This window comes from Haliaeetus leucocephalus, unplaced genomic scaffold, assembly GCF_000737465.1.
Source record: "Haliaeetus leucocephalus isolate CR32 unplaced genomic scaffold, Haliaeetus_leucocephalus-4.0 Scaffold284, whole genome shotgun sequence".
Lineage (NCBI taxonomy): Eukaryota > Metazoa > Chordata > Aves > Accipitriformes > Accipitridae > Haliaeetus > Haliaeetus leucocephalus.
The window spans coordinates 5881087-5892844 of record NW_010972720.1 but is presented as its reverse complement, the minus strand read 5'-3'; the positions used below and the strand labels follow the sequence as shown (position 1 = coordinate 5892844).

The 11758-nt window shown below is 37.1% G+C and overlaps 1 protein-coding gene across 1 annotated transcript in view; it reads right to left on the bottom strand.

Moving 5' to 3' along the window:
• TENM3 (teneurin transmembrane protein 3) overlaps positions 1-11758 on the bottom strand; it is a 326450-nt gene that overhangs the window by 163409 nt on the left and 151283 nt on the right. The window contains 1 exon segment of the mRNA XM_010569981.1: positions 5313-5328. Within this exon segment, the coding sequence (XP_010568283.1) occupies positions 5313-5328 (16 nt within the window).

Genomic DNA, 11758 nt, shown 5'->3' with positions numbered 1-11758 from the left:
CGCGTCTACTAATTGGATAACAAGAAAAGTAAAGTGGGGGGGGGGGGGGGGGGGGGGCAGCGCAGATTTCCCTTTCAGGCTCAAAACAATCAAGTACACTGGCTGATTCCTCTGCTCTGCCCTGCCCAGGAATGTCCCTCAGGGCCTGTTGTTCCAGAAGGCTTGCAAAGCAGTTTATTCTAGAGGCTTTTTTGGAAGCTAGAAAGGAGTTTTAAAAGATATCTAACCCATCCTCCCTCTCTGCCTTTGGGTTTACTGGCTTAGGCACACAGTAGCCAGAATTCACTACAATTAGGGAAGACAACAAAGACTTTTAAACAGGAGTCTGGATTAAAATAAGAAATAATCCAACTTGAGCGAGGAAGAGATCTATATGTGATGCTGTGGAGCATTCTGATGCCAATTATTTTGAATTATTCACATAAAACTGTAAACAAACGGAAAAATGTTCCATATTACAAACCACTGATTAAAGGCCTTGAGGAAATAGGTTGGGAAGGGCAACTGAAGAAAAACACTGCAGTGAATTTTGAGAGCTATACATTACAGGGCATAAGTAACAACTTTATACTGTATCTCTTGAAAAATACATTATAAAGACTTGAGAAAGAAGTATTATCTTTGAATTAGGCAGGTAAATATGCCAAAAATGATGCATACCTGAAGACACGTAAGATCTAAAGGACTTGTAAATTGAAGCTTATAAGGGACCAATTATTGTTTCTATTGGTAGATACCTTTTATCTGAGCATTATTTTATATTCTGATGTCAAGAAGATTAAAATGGTGAAGTCCTGCTTTCTAATTTTTCAGTACCAGTAAAAATTACTTTTAGGTTAATTAATGAAAAACATCTTCGGACACTTCTCACATATTCATAATGACAAGCAACTTCTTTACTAATATACCGCTGCTTTAAGAAACTGTTATCTTACAGCTTTTCCATTTTTATCATCCCCATCTAGAGTGCCTGCTGGCAAATCAGCAGCATGTTGGAAATGGGTGAAGAACATGTAGATATACAAGTGTGAATTTCATGAAGTCTGTTGCTCCCACTATGCTATATACTTTCTGGCCAGTAAAACAATGTAAGCACTTAGCTCCAAAACCCCATGTTGTGCATCTCATCCCAGTAGCAATTACAGCAAGAGTCCAGCTGTAAAAACCTGATGGAGTTGCTGTGCAGATTCAAAGAATCAAAAGCGCAATTCATTAGAAGTGCTTCACTTGTTTTCTGAAGCATTTTCAATGCTGGTGTACACAGAGAGAGGGGTGCAAGGTCACCCCTATACTCGCCTTTTCACCACTCAACAGAGGACAGGCTACCAGAAGTAATCCAGAGACTCAAGAAATACCACAGACAGTATTTTAAACCTTTCCTGAACACACTGGAGGACATGACTGACAAGAAAGAAGGGAGCATGCAACAAAAACCCCTTGTGGTCTTTGCATTTAAGAATGAACAGAACAACAAACTCCCTTACACCAACTCCTAGCAACAAAATCAAGGGAAAGCTTTACCCTTCTTTGAAGTTTTCTGAATGAACTAAAAGATTCAAACAGCAGCAGCTGATATTTTGTACTCAGTGATAGCCAAGCCAGCCTTCTGTATATTCAGCTATCATAACATGTTTTTGTACAAATAAAGTATTATATGTTGTTTGAATAGGTGCTGCAGTGTTAAACTAAAGCTTTAAGAAATGCACATAAAATCATATTTAAGAGAGTATTTCATGTGGAGTCTCCAGGTTATGGCAATGATGGGATAAGTCTACTGCTGATTACTGCAAAACAGATTATGTATCAACGCAAAGATGAGTTGGACTGGTGGCAGAATTTACAGTAACTGATTGACTTTTAATTTGCAAGTACCCTGCACTTACGGTATTTCCAAATTGAGGGGACCTTTTTATGACAACAAAGTATCCTACATACACAGAACTGTTCTTTGACACTGTAACTTGCTGCTAACTGTTACGGGATTTATCTTCAAGAGAAGAATAGCAATAAAGAGGCATATTAATTCAGTTTTCTGTAACCGTAGCAGGGATACTAGTGTAAACATAACGTATTCCCATGGAGAGAATATTTTTAGTCCTTTGTAATAAATGATCAGCAACTTAGCAGACAGAAACATCCTTACATATATTTTTTTTCCTCCTGGCTCACGGAACGTATCTCATACCTATGAGTTCTAACGATTAAAATAATTCTACCAATTACTTTGCTACATTCCAGGATGCATAGTCAAGTATGTAATGCAATGAACTATGCCTGAACGGTCTGTTTACCCCACAGCAAGTTACAAGGAAAACTCTTTCGCCTTAAAGGACTTGTCTCTTTGGAGCACGCAGGCTGGCAAAAAGCCAAGGGAAGCTGGTGCTTAAGCAACCAAGACTGAGCAGTGCCTGTGTGCATTGCAATCTCAGCCAACCGCAGTAAATGTTATTGGAGTTTTTGTGCTGTAAAATTGCTGCTTTCATGCCCACTGCATCTGACAATAGGAATCCTTGGCCCTGCATGAGAGGAAGGCTGATGTGCCTTCTAGTCAGATGTCTGCATCCTTAAAAAGGAGAGTTACTACTCCTGTGTACTCCTAATGGGTTAGTGACAAAGAAATTCATGTCACTGCTACATCAGACACAGAAAGATACTAAATGGAGAAGCCTTTTGTGTATGAGGTAGCAGAGAAATTATGCTTTAGGCATAGTCCTTAAGCTTTTGAAAGAATTGATAATATTTAAAAAGATACAGGATGTTAAATTAAAGGTGCCAAATGTTTAGCCTTTTACTTTTCAAAGCAACTTTGAGATAAGCTCTGTTTTCACAATCATCCAATGCACATCTATTTATTTTTTGCTTAGCGACTCAAGCGCAAAATCCTCAGTATTTCTCCTATGGAAGACTGTGACAAGCATCTGCCAGCAGAATTTGAGAGAGTCCTGTTTATTTCCAGTGAGCAGCATGTTTAAAGCACTAAAACATCGTCCTCCAACTTACAGCCAGCCAGAACAAAATTCAAGTGGAAGCCAAAAGCCAATGAGGAGACAAACCAGATTTTTTATTTTTGTCAAATGCTCTGTTTTTTTGCTACAGGGACTTTTTCAACACTGTAGAATAAAATGTGTTGCAGTAGTGTTACAGTGAATTGACTCCTGTTTTAACCCCCACTGGCAATTTCCATTTAATCCAACAGCAACCTGGCTTTCCTCAGAAGCACTGAATCAGGCCCTAGCAATCATCAGCATTCAGCAGAACTAAGGAATAAATTAGGTATTTTATGTATTTGCACAGCTCTTTTTCTTCAACGGTAACTAAAGACTCAGTCCCAGCTGAAGGAAGAAACTTTTTCACAATCAATAGGACAGGATAGTGCATGTTATCCTTACTAAATTTATATATTTTGTACCAAGCTGCTAGACATTTGGTGCTTTCCAAAGCAACAGCTCCTTACAATGAGCATGACTACATAACTGATTTTGATTCAGTTAAAACAAACAAAAAATTAAATTACTGACCACGCTTTCACAGCTGGGAAAAAAACTTTTTTTTTCCTTTTTTTTTTTTTTAGAAAAACAACCCCCAATGAGAGCAGCCTAAAGACTAAGAAACCAGAAGATAAAAAAATACTTTAAAATTATTAAAAAAAAAAAAAAATCGAGATTTTATCAAAACCTCACAACCTTCAATTCATTCTATGTTTCTGGAAGAACTTTTGCATCCTCAAAGCTATCAAGGCTCGGTGAGCATTATAGCTGATAAGAAGTGGCTGTAAAAGTGTAAGTTCAGTCTGTTGTCACGGAGGGATGAACAAATGGAAGCATGTGTAAGATCTTCAATCCTCTCTTCCTAAATAAGGCTTTTAAAAAAAGATTTTGTATTGTGGTACAGAGTTAAAAACATTAGACCTTTCCCTGAAGTAAAAAAAAATGAAAAATCATAAATAACAGAGTTTAATGTGATGATGTGAGACACTTGTGCCTGATCCTGACCTCACACAAGTTATTTGCTGTGCGCTTGCACACCGTTTGTACCTCTGGAAGTCAGCCTAAGTAGGAATTAACTAGGTAAAGTCCTCAGCTTTGTAGTTTATAATGACAATAAACTCTCTATGTGAAAATAAACTGTATAATTTCCTTCTCTTTTTACCTTCTGTATTACAAATTAACTTCTAGCATAAATTTGTTAGAGCCTACTTTTCTCCACAAGAGCAGCACATCCTCATTCCTGATTGTGACTTCAGGATTCTTCCGTTAACAAACTGCGACAGAATTTAAATTCAAGCTCCTTATCTTGCAATTAGGAATGTCTGTTCTATAATCAAGCTAGTCAAAGGAAACAATGTGTGTGCAAGCACTGGGAAGCAGGGAATGGATGCATTTTTGACTCCCATGTTCATCTATACTGCCAGGTATATCTTTGTTCAGTTTAAGCAACCTGACATTTGGATGCAGCTTTCTTCCTTCAATAAAACTACATTCTGCTTTTATATTTCACTGTATTTCAGAATCAATTTATCCTCACAGATTTTCTTAACTTGCATGATTTTTTTATAATATGAATTTTGGTGGGGAAGGAAGGAGGGGAGGAAATGTCTCTATATCAGATCATATCCACAGTACGATACACAGTTGGCAGGTTGTCCCATCTGGCATGCGTTCGAGTATAAGACGGATAATTTGTCGCTCTGAATCCTCTGATTTGTGAAGAGGCCGAAATCATCTTTGGAAAGATATTTTGCAGCTAATGATACAGGAGGTGTGGGAGAGACTGTTCTTTGAAGGCTACAATCTGAGGACAAATAATTGGTCTTGGCTCTTCCATTAAGTAACAGAGATCGAAAACTACAAAAGTCTTTAAGAAAAAACATGACTTTAAACAATCAGATATGAGAACTAATTGCCCACCACTTTGCAAAATTTGATTTTGGAGGGGTAAGGGTGAGATTGGGTAACTGTAATTTGCTCTTGGCAAACAGACTGAATGCTTAATTAAACTGAACAAATGTACATTTTTGTACATTAAGGGAACAATGTTGACAGAAGTTTGGCTTAAAAACCAAAGAAAGAGGATAAAAAGACAGATTCATGAAATTGAAATCAAATATCAGAAAGGGATCAAAAATAAATTGGCTAGTAATCAAGACAATTTTTAAGTTTTTAAAGCAACAATATTTGCCCCAAGCATGTGGAACAGATACATTTGTTGATTTGTACCTAAAGGATATTGGCCTTCCTGCATTGTCTGATTTTTGTCTGTAAGAGATTAAGTGCTTCTGTAGCTACTGAGGAAGCCTGCAAGCACTGCTACACAGTGGTTGAAATGTAACTCTCTGGCCTCAGAAAAAAGTTAGCATGTATTTTTATAGCAAGAACTTATTCCGTATTTACAGAAAGCTTGTCAAAGACCTCTATTCAGCATCACGGGCATTCTGAATTTATGGCTATCAAATATTTTTGCCTATGAAATATTTACGTAAGTATGCACATGCCCAGAAGACATTGGCAGTTTCCATTGAGAACAGACAACCTTATTTTGTAATTTTGCAGGATATAAAATGGTCCAGCAAGTGGGAAGGGAAAGCAGCTGTTTTGCAAATGATTTATTGTGGAAGGTATGGACAATTTCAGAGTGAAGTCTGGGCTACAGGACAAACTGCTGTTTTCTGTTACATTTAAACAGACAATGCATTGCAACGTGCATGCTGCTAACGAAACACACTGTAGTTTAGTATGATAATCTCTGTTATAAACTACAAACTCACGTACAGCTGATTTGAAATGCACACAGGTATTACTACAAAAGCTCCAGGAGGTTACCTCAGTCCACCTTCTTCTAAGTGAATGTAGGTTTGTTATCAGCAGTATGACTGACGTTTTTATTTATTTTAATTTTACATTACAAAGTGACAGAGGTTCTGTCACTTCCCTTGGGATAGACTTAGATATCTTAATACAGTTCACTGTTAGATAGTTTTTCCTGATAATGTGCCTCATCTTTCTTTTCCTTATTTCATCCTATTGCTTTTAATTATATCTCTACATGGTATACAACATGCTCCATTCCACCTTGGGTTATTGGCTTCCCTTTGTCACCTTTTAATTAGTGCTTAGGCTATGTACTGAGTCAAAGTTTTATTCTCTTACCTATTCCTGTATATTAATATCTCTAACTTCCTAATTGTTTTCATACAAATTGTATCTTAACAGTAGAATATATAGCAATAATTCTAGAGGTAATAAGAGAATCTGACAGGAACTTTGAAAAAGCAAGAGGCCCAAATTCAGAACTTATATTCCTTTGATGCTATGTCTATGATTCCCTCTTTGCTGATAGATTTGTATAACCATCTCAAACTGTACTTGTTAGTCAGACCATATTGCAGATTTATGTCTGATTAAAATTCTCCATCACCGTTTCTCCTCAGATTTTTCCCGAATATTCTGCATCAGACCAGCTTACATTTTTCAGTTCTAATTGCACTTTATTAGTTTCTGGCCATACAAGTAATGATCTTCCCTTGTCTTTTTCTATTAACATTTTGTCCCCAGTTGGCACTCAGAACTCTCACTATTTAGTATCATTAGGAAATTTTATTAGTGCCATTTTTACTCCTTCATCCATATAACTAATGATGATGTTAAATAAAACCAAGATTATAGCACATCCCCATGACATTCTTCAACAGCACTCCTCCTAGTTTGATCTATTATTTTTAATTTATTATCACAGAGTATTTCAAACCAAACAGGTCTGAATTCATTTCTCAAGCAACATGTCTTAGGACCAATGTCAGACCTGAAGACCAATTGTATGTACTGACACAACAATGACAAAACTTAATTTGTCATGAATTATGAGATAAGAGATAAAAAAAAAAATCTCATTAGACAATGTGTAAGGTGACAATGAAAATAAGGCATGCGGATACCCACAGAGTTTCCAAGGAATTCAGATGGACTGCCAGTTCTCAGAATGATGGAGATAAAAAGCAAATTTACACTTCACCAAAAAAAAAAAAGCCCAAACAGCTTTTAAGCATTTGATCTCACACCATCACGTTTGTGTTTCCTTCTCCCCTAGCACTCCCCCCCACCTCATTTTGTTCACCAATAATCAGAACTAAACTGCTGTTGATTACATGGCAGGTGACAGACAGCCTGGCTGCTAAGTTCTAGTTCAGTAGCACATGCACTTTCCCTTGTGGAATAACTATGGCAAAGCAGGGATGGAATAGGGGCTGGGAAGTATTCTGTAGGCACTGAAGCAGGACTGCCAAAAAGTTACATGAGGTACTTCCAAGATGTTGGCTAGGACTGACTTAATTTGCTGTGGGTCTTTTCAATATTCACAGGTTATTTCCAACCTTCTCACTAGCCAGTGGGGTATGAAGGACGAAATGACGTTGTCCTCTTCCTACCCTCACAGGAGCAAGAGCAAGAGCCACAAAGGAGGAAAAGATGCCTTCAAGTCACTTGCCTCTTCCACTAACATTTAAGACAAATCCCTGCGTGTACTTCTATTCACACTTCAATTTCAGTTGCTTCTGGTGGGAAGGAAAAGGCAGAAGTAAGGAGAAGAGGAAATGGCAGGTTGCTTAGTTACGGTGGTTATACATTAATTGAGATATCTATGCAGAAAAATAAAACATGACAGTTGGAGGGAAAAATCTGAAGTGTAAAAAAACCCCAAACAAACCCTTAACAAAATTCACACCTATGCTTTGCACGTGTTGCATCTAGTCATTACTGCTGCCAGGCTTGAGCATTTGGCCTGTATTCTCTTGGGTGCTTGTACAAAAGCAGAAGGTTCTGACTTTGGCTTCTTGACATTGTGGTGTGATAAAAGAGTAATCATTCTTGTGTGACAGATACTTTTGTCTAACCTCCCCCATCAAATTCTAATGAGTCACCATGAACTTAAGTCCTCAGATTATGTTTATAGAAGAATTATGCCACAGAACATTTGGTGTCTGTAGAGTGAGATGTCCTAAAATGAGAACTCTGAATATGAAGAGTTCTTGTATGTTATCATTCAACCAGCCTTATTAGATTATTTTTTCTCTTTTACAAATTGACATTCAGAGTTGTGCTCTAGATTTCCAAATTTTGTCTCCTTGCAGGAAAGCTTAGCCATTTTGAACTGAAAAGCCCATCAATCTGCAACTCCCATGTGGCTGGAGCAAAAACTTGTTTATTGTTCAAGGATCTGCCAGGTGATGCACAAGGACAACTGAAAAACTTTTTATATTATACTGAAATTTTGTTCAGATCTTCCCATCAGAGGAACTATCATCACAACCTGTTATTAAGAAACATGAGAACCTTGTACAACTTAAATGTTCAAATACACAGTACAAATGCTGCTGTGAAATACATCTTTCTCTATTTTGCATTTGATGGTTCGGCCATAATATTACCAATTTAGGGGGTAAAAATCCTCAAATCTGAATTTCTAATTCAGACTCTCCATCTCCATTGTCAGCAGTAAGCATTAACATTTAACTATATCTTTTCTTCATAGTCTCTGCTTAACCTAAGAATGTAGCATTGTATTTCTCATTTTAATACATCTGTGTTGAAAGATAAGCTACTACTAATTTCAGTAAATTCCCCTCCAAATTCTGACTAATCTATAATTTTTGGTGGAAAAAGGTTAAGAAGCTTATCAAGATACTGAAATACAGACTTTACATGACTTCTATTGTTCATAAGCAGACTTTTATTACATAAAGAAACCCTCTCCACCTCAGTCACGTTCAAGAATCCTCTCCTCCCAGCTCCTACTCCACTCTCCCTCTGCTTAAACAACCATTCCTCTTCCCTGCAGACATATTCGGATGCCCCTGTTTCTTATAAACCAGTTTGTTGTTCTTTCTAAAAACAATAAAACTAGTAAATTGTTCTGAAATCAGTAGACAAATAGACTGACTGCTGGAGCAGAGTCAGTATACTGAGCTGCACCGTGGAGGAGAGGAACAAGTAGAATAAATTGGAGGTGCTATGTAAAGGAACACTGTTATGACTGATGGTCCTAAAATTTATCTTCTCCTGAATTTTACAACACACTGCTTTTAGAGAAATGAAATGATTCCTAGCAAACTGTCCATAACAGTCCTCACTTGATCTGAATTTTTAAAGCTACCAGCAATACCTCCACGAAGACCTTTTCTTCTCAGGTGGTAAGCTTTTGATAACTGATTTTAGAACTTCTCGCTTCTCTTTTAGCTAATTCCTCAAATGAAAGCTAATTCCCATTGGTTAACAAAACAAACTAATCAAACGCAAAGTCTTAGATTAATATAATTCTAAATACCTAACCAGATCCTTTAAATTTTGAGGGAGTTGATCAAATAAACTACATTGATCAAATGAACTCAGCCTAAAGGAAAACAAACAGACCTTTGCATAGACTAAAGAGAGGGTAATTTATCTTGCTATTCACATAAAGTCAACATAACTGAAAACTGTTCAATAATACAATTGTTTTTGGTCAGTACCTTTTATATCTTAAATGCTTCAAAAGTGATCCCCACCCCTGCCAATATAAACATTGGACAAAGTTATCCAGAATATGGCACTAGAGTTATTTCATACTCATTAACATTAGATAGCAAGGAAAGCTTAATTCATCCAGATGCAAAAAAAAAAAAAAAAAAAAAAACAACTGGCAAAAAACCCCCTTCCTTCTGTGAAAGTGCTACACATGCTGTATTACTTACCATTTTAGCTAAAGAAAATACAATACTCAAATAAGTCTGTACCAAACGCCACAATTAAACAATATTTACTTTCTAGGGTAGATTTGGGGAAATCCATGTACTGGTAAAGAGGCTACACAACAATGCAAATCATTGAGTAGAAAAAAAGTTGTAGCTAACTTAGAAATTATTAGCTCAATTATTAAATTCTGCACTTGCCTGTTTTACAAAGAACACATTTTTTTCCCCATCAATAGGCCAACAGGATAAGATATGAGAAACCAACCATAAGCAAGTCAACTAGATATTCCAAGCAATATTCCTGTACGTGCTGGATGAAAGCATCCTTTCTTCAAGTAATGCAAACCCTGATCCTGCAGCTGACTGCAGGGACGGAAGCTTACTACCAGAACACCAATGGTCTTCTCCTCGTCCAGCAGAGAAACAAACAAACCCTAACTTAAATTATGGCAATCGCAAATATAGTATCTGTAGTTAGCAAGTTGAAGCACTTCTAAAAACAAGTCTAATCTTGTGGAGAGAAAAAGATCATTAAATGTATTATATGACTGCCAGCACTACTGGATTATGAGTGTGTGTGTGTATATATATATAATTGATTTAATCCTTTGACAGCAGGAAGCAGAAACTGCAAGCACTTCTACTGCACAAATACACTGAAGGGGCGAATCTCAGACATCTGCAGATAGAGGAGACAGGGGAGCACAGTGGAAAGAGGGAGGGGAGGGGAGAATGAACACATACTTACAGAGTATATCGGGTTTCTCTTCTGCTTAGCTAAAGTCTTACCAAGAACAACTCTCTCAACGTACACCACAGTGCTAACTTCTGTCCTGCTTGTTATCAAAACCACCCTTATTTGCCCTGCTAAAAGGCCAAGACTTGACTTGCCATGAGACCAGCTGAAATTATTTTGCATAGTCTGGGGTGAAAGGGGTTAAGGAACATTCCTCAAGGTTGGCAAACTCAGACTGGCAAGTAACTGTTGAAAATTTCAAAAGCAGCAAAATGCTAAAATCTAGAGGAATGATAAACACTTACTAGCTTCCTAAGAGGCTAGGAGGTGTGAGGGGTTCATCTCAACTATTCAATATTTTTAGCAGCTTTCTCTTGCTTTTGCATTTTTCATTTGTAGAGGAAGGGCTGGTGGATACAGTAATCTAAATGTATTGACTAACTGAACTAAACTAGACTACCTTTTGGATAAGCATACATTTTCTAACAGATTTCATATCCCTAGACATAAAGGAAAGGAGACATCTTCATAACACACCCTGATTATGACAATGTATTACCATATTTTTTGGAGTTCTTTACAGATTAAGTATTGAGTAAGTTGAACATGCAAAAATAAAGTTATCATGGTTAATTTTAAAGATCTTAATCCAAGCTCCTAACATGGCCAAAAAAAAAAAAAAAAAGCTCTCAAATTCACACACACAACTGCTCTTAGCAGATTGGCCTGTTAGACAGAACACCAAAGTTGCACTCAAAACTAGGAAGAGAAGCTCAAAGCTAATGTTTTTGCACTGCAGAATAATTCTGTCCAACCAACTGATGTGCAATCTGTAAGAAAATATTTCTCCAAACCCCCTCTAGTGGTTCATCTGTAGGAGAGTTCTTCACAATTGAAAGAAATGTTTCTTATAAAATTAAGAGGCTTGTTCCAAGCTTTGCTGATCTACTCGGGAAAGGCTGTGAATTAACAAATTATTATTCCAGTCTACCTACCCCAAGAAATCTGTTTCATCATACAACAAAAATGGAACCCTGCAGCTATCCTTTCACTGCACAGCTCTCTTCCTCTAGATATCTTTCCTCAATCTAGAGTGCCCTATCAGAAACGTACAAACCCTGTTCTCCTGCCTGAGGGAAACTAAAGGAATGGCTGGAACCTGCTGAACTTGATGAGGTAGTAAAAGATAACTTTTACATTATTCTGAAGCTAAACATCATGACAGTTTAACCAGCTTCAGCCTACCCTTTAAAAAGTACAACTAAAGGCTAGTCGATTGCTCCAAATTACATTACATAATA